The sequence below is a fragment of the Macaca mulatta genome, chromosome 8, assembly GCF_049350105.2.
Source record: "Macaca mulatta isolate MMU2019108-1 chromosome 8, T2T-MMU8v2.0, whole genome shotgun sequence".
Classification (NCBI taxonomy): Eukaryota; Metazoa; Chordata; class Mammalia; order Primates; family Cercopithecidae; genus Macaca; species Macaca mulatta.
Window position 1 is genome coordinate 18,944,646 of NC_133413.1, and position 26,184 is coordinate 18,970,829.

Genomic DNA, 26,184 nt, shown 5'->3' on the forward strand with positions numbered 1-26,184 from the left:
TGAAGTGTAATTTCAGGGTTCTACCAGACATTTTAGGAAACAAGATTACCAAAGAGTTTAACATGGGCTGTGGCACTGACACTCTGAAGGAAAATCTGCCAAGAACAGAAGGCTCAACCAACTTGGACCCAGAGAGCTTTAGCTGGGAGTACTGCCATAAAACACTGCACTCCCTCCCCCATGCCAATCTGGTGTCTGAACCTCCATGAAGTCAGCCAGCTAGAACACTATGACATGGACCACACCTGTTTGTCTGAGGTTCCAGAGACATGTAGTCATTGCACCAGACCAACAACATTTTCCTAAAACAACAGTTTTTAAAAGGAAATAAGTAGGTTTTCAGTAAGTTGGAAATTACCTACATTCTTCCTTGTAACAACACTAAGGAATTGCAAAGTTTCATGATTAAGTAAGAGTAAGCAACATGCAAGATTTGTCAACATGCTTATTTCACACAGCCTCTTTGAAGAGCAAGAGGTAAGCTGGGAACGTAGGAGCTCCTGCCAGGCCCTTTTATGGCCTTCTAAGGCTAAATAAACACCTAGGTTCACTGGCATTGTGGCCCTGTGTGCACCATAGCTGGAATGAGACCAAATAGAGAAAATCAACACCCAGAGCCCGCTCTCCTTGGCCCCAATTCATGGCCCTCTTGATTCACAAAGGAGCAAGGAAGACCACCTCCTGACCTCTAAGAGCACCAGAGCTCTCACTCTACAGGGTAGAGATTTGTAGACTTTGATGGCTTGGCATGTGCCAGGACCAAGAGCTCAACAACCTGCGCCCAGTCACCAGTGGCCAGGCTTGCATCAGGGGTGGAGGCCTCCCCTCTAAGAACACAATACCAGTCATGAGGATTTCTGCCTTCCCCAGAGCACTGGGTTTAGCGGAAAAAGTTCCATGGGTCAGGGCTTAAGTTATGAGGCATTCTGACGCACACTTGCTTGGAAAACTCTAAGAAGCTAAAATGCCTTTGGGAAGAGCAGATTCAGGATGTCAGTTAACACATGAAGATACAACCTCTTACCAAACTAGAAGCATGGATATTTGTCCTGATTTCATCAAAGTAGACAGCACTCTCAAGTGGAAATTAACATAACAATCCTACTTTGAAAATATAAAACACCACTGAAAGGAATTAAATACACAAGTAAATGGTAAGATACCTTGTGTTCATGCACTGGAAGACTTAAGATTGTGAAGATGTCCATCCTATGCAAAGCAACCTACAGACACAAGGCAATCCTTCTCAAAATCTCAATGGCATTTTTTGCAGAAGTAGAAAAATTCATCCTAAAATTCATGTGGATTCACCAGGGACCCCAAATAGCAAAAAACAATTTTGAAAAAGAACAAAGTTAGAGGACTTACACTTCATAACTTCAAAATATAGTACAAAGCCATATCTATTTTGCAGCAATCAAACAGTGTGGTACTGGAATAAAGACAGACTAACAGGCCAATGGAATAGAGAATCCAGAAGTAAACCTTCACGTGTATGTTCAAATGTTCCTCAACATGGGTGCCAAGACTACTCAATGGGGAAAGGTTAGTCTCTTCAACAAATGGTACTGGGAAAACTGGATATCCACATGCAAAAATGAAATAAAGATGGGTCATATCTTGTATTACATAAAAAAATTAACTCAAAATGGACTAAAGACCTAAACGTAAGACCCAAAAGTATTAAACTCCTAGAAAAGAACATAAGGGACAAGCTTTATGATACTGGAGTTGGCACTGATTTCTTATGTATGACAGCAAAAGCAGAGGAAACAAAATACTAGACAAATGGAACTATATCAAACTTAAATACTTTTATACATCAAAGGACACAACCAAAAGTGAAAAAGCAACCTACAGAATGGGAGAAACTATTAGTAAATTGCTTATCTTAGGAAAATCAAAATCAAAACCACAAAATACTAACTCACAGTTGTTAGGATGGCCACTATTAAAAAATGAAAGAATGAAAACATAATAACACAAGTATTGGTGAGCATGCAGATAAAATGAAACACTAGTGCACTGCGGGTGGGGATGTAAAATTATGCAGCCACTATGGAAAACAGTACGGAGGCTCTTCAGAAATTGAAAAATACAATTCCTACATGATCCAGCAATCCCACTTCTGGATGTATGTCCAAAAGACTTGAAAGCAGAATCTCAAGGAAATATTTGCACAACTATGTTCACAGAGCATTATTCAGAGCTAAGAGGTGGAAGCAACCCAAATGTCCATCAAGTGATGAACAGATAAGCAAAATGTGGTATGTCAATACAATGAAATACTCTTCAGCCCTAAAAAGGAAGGAAATCCTATTACGTGCTACAACACAGATGAACCTTGAGGATATTAAGTGACATAAGCCTGTCACAAAAAGAAAATACTGTATGATTCCACTTATATGAGGAATCTAAAGTAGTAAAATTCATAGAAACAAGAAGTAGAATGATGGTTGCCAGGGGCTGTGGGAAGTGGGAATGGGGAGTTATTTAATGGGTACAGAGTTTCAGTTCTGGAGATGAAAAGTTCCAGATATCTATAGTACAGCAATGTCAATATACTTACCACTCCTAAACTATACCTTAAAAATGACTAAGATGGCAAACTTTATGTTATGCATTTTTTAATCACAATGAAAAAAGTAAAACAATCTTAACATTGCCTGCTGTCATTTTTGCAACAAGCTCACAGAGTTGTAGTCAAAATTCTGACAATAAATAATGCACACAATGATGCAACATATGTCACTAATTTTCAAACACCTCAGTATGCCTCTCAAGATTTTGTCTGGTTTGGAAAACCACCTGACAAAATTTGGAGAGAAAATGAGAAGTTCAGAGGAATGGAAAATGTTTTTCTCCTGAATTTTCTTCCCATGGACTCTGCCTTAGTTAATGAAAGTGGATTAGTAAGTTAATCATTTTACCATTTTTTAAAATGAATAAGCAAACCAATTTTCTTTGTGCTCCACTAAATTAATTGACCTTCCTGGAGTGCCCACATCCCTTGGTACTGTCCTGGCAAGAGGAATCTTTTGGTAATTCTTTCACTTATTCGACAAGCTTTTACTGAGTACTTACTATATGCCAGGCATTACTCTTAGTTGCAAGGGCAGAAATGAATAAGAGTTTTTGGCCTTGAAGATTTCACACGCCCAGGACAGCTGATCTTTGTTAACCTGGATAGAATCTTCCAGTATCATTGCAGGCTACTAGCCATCTAAGATGCAATCCAAAAGTTTCACTCAGACCTCCAAGGACCAATCACTCGACTGCGAGCTTTGGGGTAAGAGTTGTTAGAAACTGAAAGATATCTACACAGACAATCTTCTTAAACATTTCAGTGCTAAAATTTATTTCAAGGAATTTATGATGAACAGGGAGGAGGAGGAGGTTATGAACAGGATAAAATGACGTATATGTGAACAAAACAAAATAATGCACGATACATAAAATACAGCTGTGGATAACTGAAATAAATGAGCTTTAATAAAATCACTGGTTTGGGTTGTATTTTATATTTTATTCCAAGATAGTTAGATTAAAACTTTAACCTAGCAATGAATACCAATTACTTTATTTAAATAAAGACCATTTCACAAGGGTTAGGTATAAAAAGAAATCTGAGCTTAGAGACTTAGACTACCATAAGAAAGTGTCTGATAAATAGCGATGGTAGTAAGATGATACAGATAATAATAATAATTAGCCTGCCCAAGGCCACACTTAAAGAAAACAGCAGAATTGGTTCTAGAATCTAAGTTTTGTATTCTGCGTCTGCTGCGATTTCCACCGTGGGCAATGATTTCTTTTCCACCAAATGACACTTCTTGACCCACCAACCTCAAAGGATTTGTGAGAAGAAATAAGATAACTTGTAAAATAAGGGAGGAAAAAGTAAACATTTTCTCAGCCATGAGGTCAAAAGCAAAAGGAATGGATTTGGATATCTCTCTCTCCACGGATTATCAGTCAAAAATTTTCTGAAATAAGACAACTTCTATTCTCTTGCTAAGTTAGTGACAAATCAGGGTACATCATCTTCCCCCCATTTCAGTGACATTTGCAAAATCAGAAAATCCCGCAGGATTTTACCTTTTCTGCTTCAAAACAGTTTGTTCCTTGTTAGTTTTGTTTTGCTGTGTGTTGCTTCCGAAAAGAAAAGCTGAGTAACTCATGTTTTGCAGTCTGTGCAATGTAGGACTTCAGTGACTGAATATGAGTCATGTTTATGGCCTAATTCTACAAGGAAATCTCATCAAAAATAGGAAGAACCTGTATTTCCAAGGAGACGTTATTCCACAAGTGTGGTTCAGCCTCATTTTCTTCCTTGCCCAAGGATGTGTCATATTAACAAAAAGGGTATCCAATTTTCTTTACTCAACTTGGATTTTCCTTTCTTTCATTTCAAGGCTAAAAATTCACTGCAAAAGTTAGCTTTAGTATGCGAACAAATTAGTCTGATTACATGAGCCCGATACTTTATAATGATTAACGCTATGGTTGTTAAATTTAAGTGTAATTATGAAGAAGATTCAGCATCATGAAAGTGTCCATTCTGGCCCAAATAATCTATAAATTCAAGATATCCTGAGGAATTATGTCAAAGGAACTGACTTTTAAGATATCAAGATTATAAAGCCATAATAATCACAATTGGTAAAAATGTAATTGTAGGATTTATACAGTGTCGAATTGGGACAAAGTTTAGCAAACAGACCAGGATTTAAAAAAAAAAAAAAAAAAAAACAGTATGCTAAAAAACAAAACATAGTAAGAAAGACTGACAACTCAAAACTTCTGAAGACACTGGAACGGTGTATCAGAATCTCCTGAGAGATGATATCTGCAAGAGCTATAAATTATAACAAATTATTGACTACATTATAGAAAGAACTACAAATCAACAAGAAAAAGACAAATAATCTTATAGAAAAAAAAGAGCAAAAATGTGAGTAGATAATTCACAGAAGAGTCAACATGAATGGCCAAGAAACACAAGCTCAACCTCCCTAGCTAATCAGGTCAGTGCAAAAACCACATTAAGATCCAATTCATACAAATCAGTTTGGCTCAAAGTTAAGATCAGTTAATAAATCCACATGGTTATATAAATGAAACAATACAAAAAGGTGCATAAAATGCTATAAATAAAAGCAAAGGAACAACAATGCCAAATCGCATCCAGTGGCGCTGAAGAAGAAGAAATCCCACTTTCATCCTAGTGTCCTATCCACTCCATTACCAACACCAGTCTAGGTTATCACTTTTGGGCAAACGTGTTATTATTCTCCCTCCTTTGTTAAGCCAAAAGGTATTATACTATATTCACCATATTGTGCCTTGCTTTTTCTAACCTAGCAATGTATTTTAGCAGTCTTTATCAGCACATAGGAATCTTCCACATTTCCTTTAATGGTTATACACTAACTTAATCACATGGATAGAGCAAAAATTATTTAGCTGACTCCCATTAAAGATATTTGGGTTTCTTCTAATATTTGCTATTACAAACAATGCTTCAAAAAAATAACCTTGGGGGCCAGGCATGGTGGCTCGCCTGTAATCCCAACATTTTGGGAGGCAGAGGCAGGCAGATCACTTAAGGTCAGGAGTTCAAGACCAACCTGGCCAACATGGTGAAACCCCATCTCTACAAATAATAATAATAATAATAATAATAATACAAACAATAGCCGGTTGTGGTGGTGGGTGTCTGTAATCCCAGCTACTTGGGAGGAAAACTGCTTGAACCCAGGAGGCAGAGGTTACAGTGAGCTGAGATCGCCCCACTGTACTCTAGCTTGGGCAACAGAGTGAGGCCCTGTCTCAATAAAACTAAAAAAAACTAAACAAAATAAAATAAAATAACCTTGGGTATCAGTGTGTGTGTATGCTATTAAATCCATAGAGTAAATACTCAGAAGTGCAATGTGGGGTCAACAAAGAAGAGTACCAGCGCATATCACATCACTACCAACTGTTGGGGAGTCTGTGGAGTAACGAGAACTCATATCTTGCAAGCAGGTCAATATGTCCATGCAAACACTTTAGAAAAGAATTTTCCAGAATCTAGTAAAATTCAAATCTATATACTCTTTACCTCATAAACTCTACTCCTAAGTAGAAACACAATATAGTACAAGACATATACAGCCACTTAACAGCTTTATTCATGACAACAAAATACACCAAATAAAAGAAAAAAAGAAAGAGGGAAGGATGAGTAATTTTTAAAACTATGGTATATTTGTGAAATGGAATACAACCCACTAGTGAAGAACGAAGGAATCTGAGCTGTTGGTATCAATAGTTATTAATCTCTCTGTGCTTTAGGCAATTACTTAATCTCTCTGTCATACTTTCTCCATTTGTAAAGTAGAAATAATAATAATACTATTCATAGAATTAATATTTGCTAATATTTATCAAGTTTTTAGAACAGCACCTGGCATGTAGTAACTATGTACATATTTGTCAAATGAAATGGATCACAAATACAAATGTTACCATGTTGAGTGAAAAGCCAAGTTTCAGAGAACTCTATACAGCATATGCAGACCAAGTACAGACAGTATAAAAACATGCAAAACAATACCACATACTACTACAGTAAGTCCTTGCTCAACAATGCTCACAGGCTGTTGGCAATTGCGACTTTAAGCAAAGGAACATAAAACAACACCTTTTTTCCCTCATAGATATCACAAAATGATGTCGAGCAAAATGATGTTATTTGAGGATCTGCTGTACATCGTTTCACTCAAAGTCATGGTTTCCAAGAACCTGCTGACATTAAGTGAGAACTTTCTATATTTAGAAATGTAGAAATGCTATAATAAAGGCAAGGGAATGGCAATGCCAAATTGCAGACATTGATGCTGGAGCGAGAGACAATTTGGAAGGAACATCTGGGAAATTAACTAGCACTGGCAATGTTCATTCTTATACAGCACACAGGTCCCAAGCATTCATTCCATTATTCTTCAAAGTCCTGTGTGTGTCATAAGTGTGCCATAATAAATAACTTTTTTTCTTTTTTTCCTTCTCTACTTTGTGGGATGATTTAACTAACTTTTTTTCTAAATGAAAGATACACAGTGGAGGAAAAGCAATATGATATATACTTCTGAAATAATTATAAACAAATACAGGGAAAAACCATCCAGTGATAGACATGAAAAAGGAAAAAGCATAATTGACAGAACACACAATACATGATATCTAGAACAATATCACAGATAATATTTCACCACAAAAAAAGATTTTCAGGTTGAGTAAAAAACAATCTAACCAAACTCAGCTTAAAAAGATAAAACATTTACATAGGAAGGTTAAAAAGAAGGGGTTAAACAAAGCTCCACCAAGCAAATTCTGACAAAGAGAAAGAAACAGTGGAAATATAATCATATAAAATAGAATTAAATGCCGGCACGGTGGCTCACGCCTGTAATCCTAGCACTTTGGGAGGCCGAGGCAGATGGATCACGAGGTCAGGAGATCAAGATCATCCTGGCTAACATGGTGAAACCCCGTTTCTAGTAAAAATACAAAAAATTAGCCAGGCATGGCGGTGGGCGCCTGTAGTCCCAGCTACTGGGGAGGCTGAGGCAGGAGAATGGCATGAACCTGGGAGGAGGAGCTTGCAGTGAGCTGAGATTGCGCCACTGCACTCCAGCCTGGGCGACATAGCGAGACTCCATCTCAAAAAAAAAAAAAAATAGAATTAAAAGTTTAAATAATTCACAGGAAAAGGGGATATGTGAAATTGACATAAAGAACACACTAAGATGTCCTTAATCATTACGTACTAAACCATGTAACTTTAAAATATATAATGCAAACATGTTAGAACTTAAGGAGAAAATGTCCAATCACAATCATAACAGGAATTTTTTCACATACCTCTATCAGAAATCAACTGACCAAAGGGACCAAAATAATAAGAAATTCAATTTAGATAAAAGGAAAATTTCACGCCTAAATAGAGAATACACATTTTCTCCAGACTCAAAATATTTATTAAAAATTAATAGAATACTGTGTTTTATGAAGATATAAGTCTTCAAAACATTCCCCAAATATGAATTCCATACGCCATGTGTTCTGAATGCAATATAAGGCACTAGAAACTAACAAATACTGATCAAAAACTAAAACATCAATGTCCCACCTGCCTGAAATTTTTAAAACAATTTAGGCCCTTTATGCCTTTTGGTAGATTCTGGAAAGATTTTTCTTATAAAATAATTTAAAATTGGGGGAAATTATACGCATAAAGATATTACATCAAGAATTATTCATATGGCAAAAAAAAAAGTCTAAGTAATAATCTAAATGCCCTTTTTTAAAAATTTGTGACAAAGTATTTTGTCGCCCAAGCTAGAGTGCATGGCGCAATCATGGCTCACTGCTGCCTCAACCTCCCAGGCTCAAGCAATCCTCCAGCCTCGGCCTCCCAGGTAGCTGGGACTACAGGTGCACACCTCCATGCCTAGCTAATTTTTTAAAATGTTTTTGTGGGAATGAGGTTCTCCCTATGTTGTCCAGGCTGGTCTCAAACTCCTGGGCTCAAGCAATCCTCTCGCCGTGGCTTCACAAATTGTTGGGATTACAGGCATGAGTCACCATGCCTGGCCTAAATGCGTATTAATAAAGAAATACTTTAGTACCTTACAGTACATTCATTTGATGGACTACTGTACAATCATTTCATTGACTGTTATAAGTACCATATAGCAATGTAGCAAATCCTCATGAGACCGGGCATAATGACTCACACTTATAATTATAGCACTTTGGGAGGCCAAGGCAGAAGGATTGCTTGAGCCCAGGAATTCGAGACCAGCCTGGGCAACATAGGGAGAACTTGTTCCTATAAAAATTTTGAAAAAGTAAGCAATTATGGCAGCAGATGCCTGTAATCTTAGCTACTAAGGAGGACTGCTTGGGATCCGGAGTTTGAGACTGCAGTGAGCTATACCGTACGGTACTCTAGCCTGGGTAAGAGAGTGAAACCCTGTTTCTTTAAAAAAACAAACAAACAAACCAACAAAAAAAGAACCGCAAGAAAATCCCTGTAACAAGGTCAAGAAAATAATCAGAATTCAAAATATGCAACTGGAAATGGTCATTTATCGGGACATAAAATACAAATTGTCAATCAATATATAAAAAGCTACAACTCAAGAAATCAAGATACAAAGATTAAATTAAAATAAGAAATCACTCATCCCACCATCAAGGTATCAAAAGATTCTTAAAAACTTTAACTCTTTGCTGGTGAGGGTATAAGGAATCAAGCATTCACAACTGAGAATTTATAGAAATTGGTGCAACCTTTCCACAATTATTTTTGACAACAGGTACAAAACTTTGTGTAGGTGTTTTGACATAAAAATTATATTAAAATTCTATCTTTTAAAAAATTAAAATATGGGCAAAGGTATAGTTACCAGGATGTTCTCCATTATTTAAAATAGTAATAAGTAATGACAATCTAAATGTCTAAAAATTAGAGTGCAGGTAGATATTAGTTGATACAGTCATATTTAGATAATACTATGCAGTGTTTTAAATATATTATAAAATATAATTACTGACAGAAAAATGTCACAATATGTATGTGAAGAAAAGCAGAATATAAGGCACATGTAATGATTCCATTTTTGTTATGTATGTTTAAGCAGGTTTGTGTGTGCATACATAAAAAATGTATATATACATTAAAATCCCAGAAGCCTATTGGCCAGATATAATAACAGTGGCTATCTCTGAATGATGGCAGTTTTAGGTGATTTAATATCCTTTTGCTCTATGTTTTCCAATTTTTAATAAATGAATATGCATTACTTACATAAGAAAAAAGTTATCAAACTATACAGAAGAGAAAACAACTGAAGGAAATTTTAAAACATAAGAATGTTGTGAAAATGGGATGGTGGGGTTTTTTTTTGTTGTTTTTTGTTTTGTTTTTTGCCTTTTGGAAACTCTCTAGGATGTTCTCACAATACTTTTGTTACTTAAATATCTTAAAATGTTATTAATAGTGAAACCACCCCTGATCTGTAAGCCTGTCATTAAGGAGGATTAATTCTGCCACTGTAGCTTCCCTGCCTCTCCGTATTCCTTCCTGTGAGTGTAGCCATATTGCTCTAGGGAAGCCTCTTGCTGACCTTGTGTACCAAGCAAGGGTTCAGTGAGCACACAGAGGAGCTGGTGCCAAACTGCCATCAGAGTCTCCCTGACTTGCCCACTAATCACTCACTACACTATAAAAAGACCTGATGGGAGAATGAGATCCTGGCCAGCTCTCCCACCAACTGCCTGTCCACAAGGGCTGCCCCCTGGCCTCTCTGGGTTTCAAGTTCTGCAACCATGAGATGAAGGGTCTAGAAGGGGTGATCTCTATGCTTCTCTGGCTCAAACGTTTTAATTCTAGGTCCAAGTTGGACATACAGCTGGCACTAACCAAGAGACACCTGGAAATCCGCACATGGATATCTACAAAGAGCTCTAAAACCTAAAGGAGATAAAAATAAAGGTATGCTAAGCTAACTGAAATCCTAATTTCATGTGCCTTCAGCGTTTGGGTTTCACGCACTCACTCTGTAGTCTCTATTCACATCGCTGAGCTGCCAGTGATGATTAGGGAGGCCCATCCGCTTGTATTCTTCACTAAGATCAATCAGCACCCAGCCTTGCTCTCTTTCTTCTTTATCCAGCATGGGGTTGAATGAAAAGCAGTATAATTCCTCATATTTCACTGCAAGAAAAGGGAGGATGAAGTTAAATCAAGCTTAGTCAAAACCAGAGCAAATCTCCCCGAAAACATTCTGTCCCATCTGGAGTGCCCTGAGAGGCCATCCCAACCCCCACCTCCAGCACACTCCTCGGAGCAACCTGTGTGCAGTGGACAGGGCCCCCCACCTCCTCCCAGCAATGACGAGATGACCTTGGGGTATGTGAACTCGGCAGTACCTTCTTTCCTTTTAGAACACAGGGACATCACCGTTTTGTGCTTTTGCTGTTGTTGTTGCTTTAAAAGCAAATATATTTTCCAGACCACACAAAACATGGAACATAAAAATTCAGAACACATGCATTTATTAGGCATCAAGATTCTATTTTTGTAATGCCTATCAAGCTTGGATTTGGGGTGGCCTCTCAGAGGCAGGCCCGGGCCCAGGCCAACTGCACATTTTCATGCTCACAGTGTTAAAAAAGAAAAAATAACCAAGTTGAAAAAACTCTGGAATATATTAAACATTTGCGTCAGAAACATCTGAACTTTAAACAACTACATAAATATCATAATTGTGCTGCTCATTTGCATAGGAGTCATTAAAAAAAACCAATTCATAGTGCACAGCGCTGTGCTCATGGGATGCGAATTGAAGGCCGCATCGTGATGCGGCTTCTTTCAATCATGCCATGTTATCTCTGTCTTTATAGATTGCCTTTGATGCTTGTGAAGCCCAATAGCCCCACTGTTTCCCTTTCGCCAGTAAAATCTAGGATCTGATTTTCTTGCTCCGGTCTTGCCATTTAAGGGAAGTGTAGAGACCAGCGCTATCCAACAGAAACATAATGTGAACTATCTATATCATTTTAAATGTCCTTGTAGCCGCATTAAAAAAGAGTTAAATTAATTTAACCATCTATTTTATTCAACCCAATATACCCCAAATCATTATCACTTTAACATCTGCATGATATAAAACTTATTAATATTTGATACATTTTGTTTTGTACTGTCTTTGAAATTTCATGTGTATTTCACACTTAACCGCCTATCTCAGTTCGGAGTAGCGCTGAACAGCTATCTGTGGCCAGTGGCTACCATCTTGGACAGTGCAGATCTAAGCATTTCTAATGATAATAAAGGATAGCTGATACTCAGACCTTGTTTTGTTCCAGATTCTGCTGCAATTAAGAGCATTAATCCAGTTAGCAGGCAATACTGATGGTCCTCATTTTACCTACGAGAAATCTGAGGCAAACGAGAGGCACATTCCCTCACTCAGAGTCACACAGCTAGTAACTGGGAAGTCCGGGTTTAAATGAGACATCTGGCTGCGGAAGGCCTGCTCCTAATTGTAACACACCCTCCTCAAAGGCAGATCCTTCTCTCTTCTTCTTCTTCCTTCCTTGTTCCTGTCCCTTCATCTTCCTGTTTTTTCTCCAATACATTTCTTTCTCATAGCTTTCCTAGGTCCTCCTATGTCCTTAGCATACTGATAGCAGTCAGTGTGAAGAATGTAAGTTTCCTAAACACATGTATGTGCAGCCCATTATAGGATCTCACCACCAGCAAGAGGCTGCAGCAACACACAGGCAGCCTGACATGAAAACTCAGGTTTCAAACTTGTTTTGATTGCTTTTGAGATGACTCATCCACATGGAAGAGGAAAGATAAGGGTCATATTTTAAGCACCAGATTTCTTCATGTTTCTTGTAAGAAGCAACTGTGGTATGTCAGTGAGATAAATTATGTTCTATTTCAGTCTTTCTCCATGTCATGTTTCTAAACTTCAAAGCTTAGAATACAGACTATTTGGACAACTAACAAAATACGCGCATCCAGGTACGCTCACACACAAACCAGAGCAGATGCTTTCTGTCAGATCAATTTCTTTTCATCTTAGCTATGTTGCAGACAGCATGTGAAACTTCAGATCCTGTTCTGGGAACAGCTGGCTCAACACTGACATGTCTTTTCCATCTCTAAGTACCATTTTCATGACTCAGGCTTCTGCTACCATAATGTTAACCACAAATGCTAGTTGTTTAGGATGCCAGAAGAGTCTCTTGAGAAAGCCTCAGTTCCCTCAGTCAAAGAAGTGCTACTGAATACGGGGTAATAATGGCAGTTAAGATCTCTTTGTTAAATATTTACAAATAGCTTTAAAGGCAGAAGAAGAAAAACATCCTGTGACTATGACAGTGTTCTGTGTGTGGGCTGATACCTGCTTCCACTGGGAAGAGGCAATGAAATTATCCATAAATTACAGCAAGAATAATTTATAACAGACATTAAGCAGATCACTCTTGAACTAGGAGACAACAGGATGGGTTGACACTGAAATTATGAAATTTTCTCTTTTTTAAGGAAAAGGGTGATCAACCAATCCTCATGCCCAATTTAAGGAAAATTCTACATGAGGGCCAGGAAAAGCCCATTTTTGTCAGTCAACACTGAGTCATGTGAGCTTCTTACCCACAGGCAAGCCCAGAAGCAGCCTGCAGACTGTGCCTACTCTAAGAAATCAAAAAGGGCCACTAGCACAGATGAAAATTTTACTGAATTGTTCCCATGCCATAATTTTCTGTTCCTTTCACTCTCTACTTTTGCCAAATACATAGCAGAATGTTCAGCAATTAGCTGGGAGGTAAGTTTAAAAAAAAAAAAAACAAAACTAGGACTTGAGAATCTTTATTTTTTTGCTTACAGACTTTTACATAATACATTGACAAATGATAGTTGTGTATGTTTCTGGGGTAAAAAGTAATGGTATGATTTTTGACTACAATGTAGAATGATTAACTCAAGCTAATTAACATATACATTGCCTCAAGTGTTTCACATTTTTTGTAACGAGAACATCTGAAATTTACTCTCAGCGTTTTGAAATTTACACTTCTGAACTATTACCTATACTCAACACACTGTGCAACAGATCTCAAAATAATAAGACTTATTCCTCCTTCCTGAGGCTTTTGCACCCTTTGACCATCATCTCCCCATTTCCCCCACCCCCAGCCTCTGGTAACCACCATTCTACTCTCTGCGTCTGGGAGTTTAACTGTCATAGATCCCACATGTAAGTGAGAACATGTGGTATTTGTTATGTTGGGCTTTTTTCACTCAGCATAATGCTCTCTAATTCCATCCATGTTGTCACAAATAACAAAATGTCTTGCTTTTTAAGGCTGAATAGCATTCCATTATTTGTATATCCCATGTTTTCTTTATCTCTTCATCCAATGACGGATACTTAAGTGGATTCCACAACTTGGCTACTGCGAATAGTGCTGCAATGAACATGTGAAAACACGTGAGAGCAGATGTTTCTTTGACTTATAGATTTCAATCTTTCCAGTAAGCACTCAGAAGTGGGATTATTGAATCATATAATTCTATTTTTTATTTTTTGTGGAACCTCCATCTGTTTTCTGTACTAATTTACATTCCCACCAACAGTGCACAAGCATTCTCTTTCCTCCGCGCCCTTGCCAAAGCGTGTTATCTTCCATCTTTTTGGTAAAGACCATTCTAACAGTTGCGAGGCGATATCTCACTGTGGTTTTAATTTGCATCTTCCTAATGATTATTGAGGTTGAGCATTTGCTCATGTATCTGTTAGCTATCTACGTCTTCTTTTATGTACTCTCTTGAGGTCCCTTGTCCTTTTCTTAATCAGAGTACTTGGTTTTTTTTTTTTTCCCTATAGAGTTGTCGGAGTTCCTGATGTATTTTGGGTATTAATCCCTTATCAGGTATATGGCTTCCAAATATTTTCTCCCATTTCCTTTGTTATGCAGAAGTTTTTTATATTTTAGACAAATCTTTAATATTTACAGAATCTGAACAGAGAGAAAGTATTTGCCTACTCTAGGAAGGTCATATCCCTCAGCTGATTTTCTACCCACTCTTAAAACAGGCATGTTAAAAGTTCCACTGGCTTTTCCCATCACAGTCTGAGCCAACAGACCCAACATAAAACATCTTTTGCTATTAGTGACCAGCAGCTTTCAGCAGGAAGTGCACCGAAGGCCTCACCCTAAGGGGCCCCATTACACAAGAGCTCCTCCAATAAGAAGCAAATACTCAAAATGCCTTTGGATTGTGGGAGTAAACTGAATGTGCATGTTTAATTTTTTAAAAAATTCAGAAAAAGTTAATGTGGAAATCTTGGTATTTACAGTATCGTATATTATCTACTTAAATCCTATAACTAATGAAACAGGAGTCCAGCTTTAATGTTTCTCTACCCAGAAAGCAAAATGGTAATTTCTAAAACACTACACGAAATTAAGGATGAGTAACATTTTGGCTGTTTCTAGGAAGACCAAATCAGTGTTTCAGTTGAAAGCAGAGCTCAATCCAAGCATAGAGATCCAAGTTTTTGCTGATTTTATTCTAGCACCGGTGTTCACTGTGCTCCCCTTAACCTAGGGAAGCCTGTGGCACTACAGTGCAGCTCAGTCTCTACTGCCGTCCCTGGCTCCTTACTCTCAGAAAACCCCACTTCCTACTTCCCACAGAAAATGCAAGACATCAGGTGGAAACTCCCAACTTGGAACCACCAGGCGAATAAATGGGGCTGCGTCCGTACACAACCTTTGCTCCTTCTCTCCCATATAAAGGAAAGGGTGCTCCTTCTGCCAAAATAAGGGAGAGATGTGGGTACAACAAAACATTAGGGAAGGAAGGAAAATAACCCAGCTTGTTCCCTAGGTACCGGGTTAAAGGTTATAAAAACAGAATATTTAGGATAAATATATGGAGGAATTGCCTCTCATTATAGACTAACTGGGAGAAGCAACAAATAATGTAACATTAAAATCAAAAGTATTTTAAAAATGAAGAGAAAAAACAAACATGAATCAGCATCAGCAGAATGTGAAGGGTGGGAAAGGGAAGGGAAAACTTACCAATAGTCATCAGGACACAGAGATGTGAGCGTTTTTTTAATAACCAAAGTAACTACTAAAGCTAAATTGCATCAAACATTATGCTGAATTCAGGCAACTTAAAATAACTGTAGTTGAAAAACCATTTAGAGTGGGGTGAGAAGATAATACAGCCATTATTGGATTTTGCATATTTAAAATAAAAATGAGGGTGCCTCACCTTATCTGTCTATTGTAAACAAACAAGTGTTGAAATTAAATATTAGGACTGTTAAAGCTAACAGCGGAAAAAGGTGCTACACTCTGATAAAAAAGAAATTACCACTGCAAAAATTGCTTAAACATCAATGACTTAGATAAGGAATATAAAAAGTTACCAATTAAGCACATGAGACTACTTCAATCATGAGATTTTTTTAAAATAAAAAATATCCAAAAGAATTGAGGAGTGAGATTCGAAAAAGATACTAGTTTAGGAAAAGGGGGAAAATAAACAAAAGAAATTATTTAAGTGTTGAAGTGCCCACAAACACTAAAGAAGGAAAGATAATTGATACAAAAAATAAACAGCAGGAGGCAAATTGGAGGGAAGAGAGGAGAGAGGACATGGGAAAAGCTGAAGCCCCCTGAGAAACAGGGGTCTTTTCATCAGAAAAGCTGAGATCCTTATTAATACATGCGATCTACAAGGTTAACTGATCTCATTTGAGCCACAACCCTTATTTTAACCTAAGTTAGTTCTTTACCAAGAATGAAAGAGCTTCCTGCATTTGGACATGTTATGTTTTGCCTGAGATCTTCTATAGTCCGTGACCAAATTCTTATCAATCTTTATTCACATAAAGAGCAAACCAATAAAATCTCTAATTTTTTTAATAATTTGATTTACCCTTATACCAGAAATCCTAACTCAGTAAAGAGAGAATCTCGACATTCACTTTAAGTTGCCTGAATTCAGCAGAATGTCTGAAGCAATTTCGCTTTCAATAGTTACACGGGTTCTAAAACACCTCACACCTCTGTGTCCCTCTGCTAACAACTGGAAACTTTCTCTTCCCTTCCCCACCCTTTGCATTCTGCTGATGCTAAAGTTCAGGGTTTTTTCTTTTTTTTTTTTTTCTATTTTTAAAGTACTTTTGATTTTAATATTAAATAACAGCAGCTTTGAAAATATCTCCTTCAGAAACCTGGACTTAAATGAATTCCCAAACATTTCTTCTTATGTAAAAACAACTGTTTTCTCCTCTATAGCAGCAGTCTACAACCTTTTTGGTACCAGGGACCAGTTTTGTGGAAGACAATTTTTCCGTGGATGGGGGTGTGGTGGGGGGATGGTTTCAGGATGAAACTTCCACCTCAGATCATCAGGCATTAGATTCTCATTAGGAGCACACAACCTAGATCCCTCGCATGTACGGTTCACAATAGAGTTCATGCTCCTAAAAGAACTAATGCCACCGCTGATCTGACAGGAGGTGGAGCTCATGCTTGCATGCCCGCCACTCACCTCCTGCTGTGCTGTGCTGCCCGCTTCCTAACCGGCCATACACTGGTACCTGTCTGCGGCCCAGGGGTCGGGGACCCCTGCTCTATAGAACCTTACAGTTAGCTGGGTGTCCATAAAGAAACTGAAAATATGTGAACTTTGTTGGTGACTAACCAGAATATCGACAGAGCTACATTGTATGACTAGAATTCAAAGTACACCTCCCTCACCAACCATACACATACACCCTTATTCTCATATCCTTAGAGGCAGTGGAGGGTGTATTTTATAAAATAGCTTCAGATGGTTCTGAAAGGCCACCCCATTCCCCAGCTGAAGGCCACTGTTTCATGTCAAACCCCTTCCACATTTCCCCATCTCCCTCTAGAGTCAAAGTCCTGCTTCCAAAGTTACAGCCTATAATATGCCCTAATTTTAGCATTGCCTTTAACATGGCACTGTGAACTGCTTGTGTTCTATTTTGCCTTCCCTCACTTACTAAAGCACTACATTTTAGGCAAACTGGCGTTTCTAATGCCCATGTTTCAAAATGCTGGCGATTCTTTTTAACTCCTCTTAGGTGATGGCTTCGATTCAATGAATTACTATGATTTCTTTTAGAAAAGGTAGCCAGTCAGATCTCTGGCTACATCTAACACCTAACTCCCAAAACTTCATCTTTTAAGGAAAAAGTATCCCTTTTGAAAATGGGGGAACATAGTAATTTCCCCCTCAGGGATCCTCACAGCAAGAATCCTGGCACTCGCTGCCTCTGGGCCGTGACCCTCCTGGTCCCTGTGATTCACTCTTCCAGCTGCTCAGCCCTTTCCTGGTTCGCCGGGCTATCCCTAAATCCCATTAATCTGCTCAGAGCACATTTATCGCTCAGTACTTCCATTAATCAGTGACACAGAAACTGTTGCACAGAATTCTCCTCACATCCTCTGCTGCGTGCAACCTAGTGTACATCTTCCCAGAACTTCTGTTCCAATTTTAGTGCACCCTCCAAAAAGTTCAACTGCTTTTCTGGCTTACTCTGCCATTCCTGTAGTGCACTTGGATGAAAAAGCCTCAACCAACTGCCTTTAGAGGGAAACAGTGTAAAGTAAAAATTACCAGATTTTGACAGCTCCCTGGCATCATTTCCATTCAGTAACTTTAGCTCTTAGCTACCTACAAAGAATATGGACAAATCATGATCCAACCAAATGCCTTGAAAAGTTTATAATTGAACTTCTTGTCCTGAATCAAAACATATTTGGCAAAGCAGTTATCAGCACATATCTTATTTCCTTTATTAACTACTTCTGTGTAACACAACTGTTATATAAATGATCTCTTTTCACTGTATTCTTCCAAGAAACTTAGAGTATATTTCTTTTAAGGAAAACAACACCACAACTCACACAAGCCACACAGAGAGGCAAGAAACACTTCTTTTGAAGCGAACAGTAAGCTATAAATCTGAAGAGCCCAAGATGATGGCTAGAACAAGATAGCAATGGCGAGAACATATTTTTCAAATCCAAATGTTCTTCTACTACATCAAGTCTTGTTTTTCTTTTTTCAGGAGAATCAGCAGATCCACACTCTGAATAGGCACTGATGCTAGTCTAGTTGTACCAACCTTGGAAAAAATAAATTATTATCAAAAAGCAATGGAGGGGCAGGCATGGTAGTTCATGCCTGTAATCCCAGCACTTGAGGCTGAGGCAGGTGGATCACTTGAGGCCACGAGTTCAAGACCAGCCTGGCCAACATGGCAAAATCCCATCTCTACTAAAAATACTAAAATTAGCAGGGTGTGGTGGCGGGCACCTGTAGTCCAGCCACTTGGGAGGCTGAGGCATGAGAATCGCTTGAACCCGGCAGGCAGAGGTTGCAGTGGGCTGAGATCGTGCCACTGCACTCCAGTCTGGGCAATGGAGCAATAGTGTCTGGAAAAAAAAAAACAAACAAACCCCAAGAAACAAAAAAGCAATGGAGACTAAGCCTTAAAAGCCTCAAGAGGGAGAAAACTGCACTAGAACTGTCTAATAACATTTCCCACACAAAACAACTGGTCAGTTCTGTCACTGGCCCCATTCAAGGTGGCTTGAGTACCACAACACAAGGGTATAACTTAAACGCAATTTCACCCCAAAAGGAAAACATCCTATAACCCCCACCAAGATTAAGCGAATACTAAGATTCATGAAAGAGACCCACATAGTAAATAACTCCAGGGAGACTCTAAAAAACAAGCAACTCTGTATCAGATGATTATTCAGGCTTGTCCTCATCTGAGAACCAGACTGACACAATCCCTAAACCCCTATCATTCCTAAGCACCAAACAAATTCTTGAATGGGATTTGCGAATTTTTAAGAGAGGTTCCGTATTAAACGCCGAGTTCCTCTACCCTACCTGGCCTTGCAAGGCGTATCAGGGAGATGTACACGTCGTGGCAATCTCTTTCCTGAGGTATGATGAGCTGTATTATCTGAAAGTTCTTGCAGCGAATCAGCAGAGGGCATCCGGTAGCAGTCGTTGCCTGTTTCTCAATGGTGGAAATCTGACTGTGAAGAATCTAGAACCAAATGTTAATTTGCATAAGCTAAGCACAAATAACTAATGAATATGACAAGGACTAACATTTCGTTGTGGCTCAAACAATGACAAGACGCACTCCCCAACCTCTAGCTAGCTCAACCCTTGCATTCAGATGACAAGTACTGAGATGTTCCAGGTAACAACCAACTTCCTAAATTTATAATTTTATTTTTCAATACCAAGCTTCCTGATATCCAGGATAGTTATTTTGAAGCAAACCATTCAGCATATAAATTTGCACACGTCCAGGTAAGGAAACATTTTGGTGGTCAGATGTGGAATGCACTTTATAGCTAAAATCAAACAAGGTCATGAGAAGTCAGTAAAATAAACTTCTGCAGTCAATACAAGTTAGAGATGGCTCCGCTGGGAGGTGCCACCATGCTCCTTAATTCCACATGGAATGTTCGAGTTCTGTATCAACATGGGACTGTTGTTTTCTAAGCTGTTGGTGGTCGGGCAGGCTGCAAAAGAAGGAATTTATTTATCTTTTTATTTTTTAAATTAGTATTTTTATTGCAAATCATAGCTGTACACATTTATGGGCTAAAACGTGATGCTGTGATATATGAACATCATGTGGATGATTAAATCAAGCCAATTAACATAGCCATCACTTACCTATAGTTGTTTTTTTTTTTTAAACAATGAGACCCTTGAAATTTACTCTCATAATGATTTTGAAATATACATTGAGTATGGACACCTTGCTGTGCAATACATTTTCCAGACTATTCCTACTGTTCATTGGAAACTTTGTGCCCTTTGATCAGTATCTCCTCATTCCCGCCCTCTCCTCTGCACTCCCAGTGTCTAGTAAAACCATCATTCTACTCTCTAAAGAGGAGATTTACTTTAAAGGAAATCATACTGAAGTGCATCTCTGGTGTTACAGGAGGCTCTCTGCTCAGTCTTCAATGGCAGCATTTTATTTTGTAAGTTTCCCCTCCACTAATAAGTGCCTGCCACCTTCTGCTAAAAATGTACCACTGTGCACAGAATATAGAAAAGGGAAATCTACAATTCAGGGATATCACCATTGGGTTGCTGAAAAAATAATAAGGCCAGGCACAGTGGCTCATGCCTGTAATCCCAGCACTTTGGAAGGCCAAGGTGGGCAGATCACTTGAGGTCAGGAGTTTGAGACCAGCCTGGACAACATGGTGAAACCCTGTCTCTACTAAAAATACAAAAAGTCAGCCAGGCATGGTGGCACGTGACTGTAGTCCCAGCTATTCAGGAGGCTGAGGCAGGCAAATCGCTTGAACCCAAGAGGTCGAGGTTGCAGTGAGCCAAGATCGATCGCACCACTGCACTCCAGCCTGGGTAACAGAGTGAAACTCCATCTCAATAATAATAATAATAAATATCTAATGGTTTCATTAATAAGTAGCAGAAATACCTGATGATGAAACTCCTCTAGCTTTTCTTTTTAAAATTACCAGAAAAGTTGAGACAACATAATAAAATGACCAAATGGCTGCATCATACAACCGTACAAATAGAGAACATTGCAAATGGAGCACCAGAGGATGGCAATGCTGAATCTGGCCTACTGACATTATTCAATCTCTCCTTGACAGCTGTGACAGGAAGCACTTGTATCTTCTGGCTATTTCTAAGTCTCTCTTTAGTGATGTTCAAATAATTCGGGTTTAAAATGAGTAAGTAGATCAAGTAGATATGACTATACAGAAAAAGGCCAAACACACATTCCAGAAACAGTTCCCTAACACCCAATCACCAAAAGCCCACTCATCTCACCCCGAGGAAAAACGAATGGAGGGCAAAAACTTTTTACTTCAAACAACGCAAAACAAGGAAAGCTAAAAATAAAGAAAGCATACCCATGTTTCTTTTCTTGTGTCAGGTGAATTTTCCACGAATATGACGTGAGTAGCCGTCAAATACAAAGTACCTAGAGCTGCTTTTTTAGGAGACACTCGATCTACCAAGCGGACATTTTCAACCTAGAGAAATCGGCAAGATGAAAAGAGTTACCATAAAGCAGAAGAGCAAATCACGAAATAAATAAGAGGGTAAACCCATACTTACTCCAAAATACAATTTTTTGAGAATTCCCCCAATAATAAAAGCCAAAAAATGTTCCCTTAAGTTAACTGGATCTCAGAGTATCATTCTGTATATTAAAAGATGAAAATTCACCAATTATGAAAATATGACTTTAAAGGTACCACAAAAGATTTGTAGACCCTATTAAAAATACCCTGTCTGAGTTTTACAATGGTCAACACTTTCATTCCATTGTAATTGTATAACATTTTTAATTTAAAGCAGAAAGCGTATGTGTTAAAGTTCTGAGTTTACACTATGTATGAATGACATTCTATGAAAAAGAAAACAGCACATGTTCCTATGTGTTTCTAAGTTGTAGAAATGGCCTTAAGGCTGTTTGCTTCCATATAAACTAGTAGGAAGTATAAACAAACATATGGGAGAAAAAAGTATCAGAGAAGTGTATATAAGGAAAACATACCATTTCAAGATCCTTACAATCTTTCTAATGAATGGCATTATCACCACTCAGCTAAAATCCAAACTGCTAGAAGAGATTTCTAGAAACAATTTTTATCAAGCATACATCTCTTATATGCAGAGTAATCTCAAGGATATGTGCACCGAGATCATCCTAACATGAAATGCAATGGAAATGACAAGACAATCTCTACCCGGCCAGAGAAAACTGAAGCAATGATGACTCTAGTAAGACACATCCACCATAACCACCGCAGGAACATTCCTGTAATGACCACAGGGCACAGCAGTCCTACCACTGCTAAGGATCAACCACCTGCAGAGAAACACTGACTCATCCCTCAAGTCAAAATGGTATTTGCTTCCATGAGGCAGCTTAGGAACTAATACATTGTTTTCGCTCCATTCTTCAGTTTAAATAGAAGCTGTGGGCTGGTGCGGTGGCTCATGCCTATAATCCTAGCACTTTGGGAGGCCGAGGCAAGTGGATCACTAGAGGTGAGGAGCTCAAGACCAGCCTGGCCAACATGGTGAAACCCCATGTCTCTACTAAAAATACATATATTAGCCTGGGGTGGTGGCGGGCACCTGCAATTCCAGCTACTCGGGAGGCTGAGGCAGGAAAATTACTTGAACTCTGGAGGCAGAGGTTGCAGTGAGCCGAGATTGTGCCACTGAACTCCAGCCTGGGTGACAGAGCGAGACTCCATCTCAAAAAAAATAAATAGGCCAGGCACAGTGGCTCACGCCTGTAATCCCAGCACTTTGATCACGAGGTCAGGAGTTCGAGACCAGCCTGGCCAACATGGCGAAACCCTGTCTCTACTAAAAATACAAAATTTAGCTGGGCGTGGTGGCGGGCACCTGTAATCCCGGCTACTCGGGGGTCTGCGGCAGGAGAATCGCTTGAAACCGGAAGGCGGAAGCTGCAGTGAGCCAAGATGGCGCCACTACATCCCAGCCTGGGCAACAAGAGGGAAACTCCGTCTCAAAAATAAATAAATAAATAATAGAAGCTGTGGTCCTGATCTAGTTTAGGAGTCTCAGACTTCCCATCTACTCCAGGGGACAGCCAGGGGAGACCCAGGGGAGTAGCAGACCTCGTGAACATTCCTGGGAACACGAAGAGCAAACAGGACCCAAGACCTCCCATTGCCTCAGTCTCCTTTAAGCCCTTAGAGCCAAGCCAGCCCTCTAGGCGTAACTCTAGAGGGTCCCATCTCACTTCCTCCCAATTTTCAGAGATCTACTGAGGTCAATAAAGAATTAGGTATTATAAATATTTGCAGTCATGCAATTTACTCCAGAGCATTGTGAAATTCCTGAAGACTTGTGAAAGTCTATGTATGTTAAAGACATTCATTCAACAACAGTGCCCCTCACCTACGAGCTTATGATTATTTTTTTTACAAGTATTCTTTTGTTACAGATATGCTGCACGTTCTTTTGTATGGTTATCCATCACAGTGTATTTTTTGCAAATGGTGTTCATATCACTGGTTTACTTTCCTACCGAATGATCAGCATTTCTTACATATTTATAAGAACTGTTTATATAGTAAGGATAGTAGCCCAAGGCCCAACGAGTTTTTATAACTGCCTCCTTAGCAAACTTTTTTTTTGATTAATTCTAGTATAAATCTGTTGAATGTTCTGAGTAGACAAATATTTCTGTAATAATTTGTTGCTTCCTTTCCAGTATTTATCTTTTTTCTTTGTATAATAGCATTAATTAGAAACTTCAGAGTAACTATAAATAGCTGGGAGACCACAGTCACTCTTGCATTGTTTTTCACTTGTTTAATAACAGCTTTGTTGAGATACAACTCATATACCATATAATTCCCCCATTTAAATGTACTAGTCAATGGTTTTCAGCATATTCACAGCACTGTATACACCATCATTGTGCAAACAACACACCTATTTTAAAACATTTCCATCACCGCAAAAAGAAACCCTGCACCCATTACCAGTCATATCCCAGTTATCCCCCCTAGCACTCCAGCCCTAAAAAATCAATTTACCCTCTGTCTCTTTAGATTTGCCTATTCTGAACATTTCGTACAAACGGAATCATGCAACCTGTCATACTTTGATACTGGTTTCTTTCACTTAGCAATCATGTTCTCAATCTATGTTTCAATCCAAGTTCATCTATTTGTAGAATGTATTAGTGCTTTAGTTTTTGTTGCCCAATGATATACTATTATATGGATATATCATATTTCATTTACCCATTCATCAGTTGATAGACATTTTGGTTGCATCTACCTTTTGACTACCATGAATAATGCTGCTATGTACTTTTGAGCGTAAGTTCTCATGTGGACATATGTTTTCATTTATTTTGGCCATACTTAGGAGTGGAATTGCTGGGTCATTTGGTAACTCATATAGTAAGGCTTTTGAAGAGCTTCTGGACTATTTCCCAAAGCAGCTGTGCCATTTAATATTCCCCACCAATATACAAGGGTTCCAATTTCTCCACATCCTTGCTAACACTATTACAATCTCTCTTTTTGATGACAGTCATCCTAGCATGTGATCTCATAGTGGTTTTGATTTTCATTTCCCTGATAGCTAACAATACTGAGCATCTCTTTATGTGCACCCATTTTTAATGGAACACTTATCATCTTTTACCGTTGAGTTTGATGCTGATATTTATTATTGCATTGTGAAAGTGACCTGATCCTAGTTTACTAAGAATTTTGATTTTTAAAAATCAGAAGTGAATGTTATGCCTTTTTGATATGTACTTGGATAAATATTTGCTTTTTTAACTCTAGTCCTAAATTATCAATAATAGTAATAGATTTCTTAATCTTTCAAGGAGTCTTGTGTTCCTGGTATATGGCCAACTTGGAATCACAACTATGTAATTTATACATAGTCATTATGTATTGATATTTTAATATTACTTTTATTTTCCCTGCCATAGTTGTTATTTTGATCTGTTTTTTTTTTCTGTTGCATCTATACTTTTAAGAGAGAACCTGCATGCCCTAGCCTATTCACGCTGCTTTTATCAAGTGAATTAACCATGGTTATGATTACTTCAATTAATCAGGAAGCTTTCAAGATACAAAGTATTTATTAGTTGAAACAAGTATAGTACTTCTTTATACAGAAATAATTCTTTAGTAATGCTTTCCAAAATTTGGCAATAGTTCCTACAGGTCCCAGAGCTGTCAAAAGCAATTTTCAAGATACAGAGGAAGAAAAAAGAAATGAGGAGGGGAACAGCAGTGGTATGAGTTCCCAGAGACACTAACAATTAAAAATGAGTTACAAAAATTAAAATTCAGTTGTCTTAGACACGTTATGAAGTCAGAAAGCACTGTTCAGGGACTACCTCACAGTTTATACTAAGACGATGAAAATGATCTAAAATGAAATAAATTCAGAGTTTGGGCACCATCTTGAAGACCCACTGACTCATTAATTCAGCCTTACCATTGGGCTAACTTAATTCTATCTCATCTATACATATAATATGCTGTACACAGTACAAAGTAATAAGGCCAGTTTTATACTTAGGGGGAGCTAAGACTTAGGAAACCACCAGCTTCTCAAAACAAAACTGTTGCAACTCATTTGCATGCTCCCAGGAGCACTATGCTTAAGACACAGGAGGTATCTGTACTCTGAAAAAGGCTATGCAAATCAATGCAAAAGATACTACAATATATTATTAATTCTTGGATGTACTTTTTTACATTCTGGTATTTCTAAAAATGGGACACATCTGATGATTGATGTGTAAGAAGCTATTGTGTCACTTCGTTGGCAGTGCTTCTTTCTTCTTTTGTGGTACATGAAATCTTGCTGCCTCTGAGCATCACTGATGTCTTAGATTTGCTGAAATATGATAAATTTTAGTCTTTAGCACATAAAAGAGAATAATTGAAGCCATGGACTAAAAAAGGTTACCCAGGGCGAGCAGGCAGAGTGAGAAGAGATCTGAG

The 26,184-nt window shown here is 38.3% G+C and overlaps 1 protein-coding gene across 1 annotated transcript in view; it reads right to left on the reverse strand.

Annotated features, from left to right (window-relative positions):
• MTMR7 (myotubularin related protein 7) overlaps nucleotides 1-26,184 on the reverse strand; it is a 114,726-nt gene that overhangs the window by 53,430 nt on the left and 35,112 nt on the right. Inside the window, exons 2-4 of the mRNA XM_001098872.5 lie at nucleotides 21,565-21,687; nucleotides 19,532-19,694; nucleotides 10,611-10,768 (exon numbers count right to left, since the gene is read on the reverse strand). Coding sequence (XP_001098872.2) covers nucleotides 10,611-10,768; nucleotides 19,532-19,694; nucleotides 21,565-21,687 — 444 coding nt within the window. The remainder of the gene's footprint in view (nucleotides 1-10,610; nucleotides 10,769-19,531; nucleotides 19,695-21,564; nucleotides 21,688-26,184) is intronic.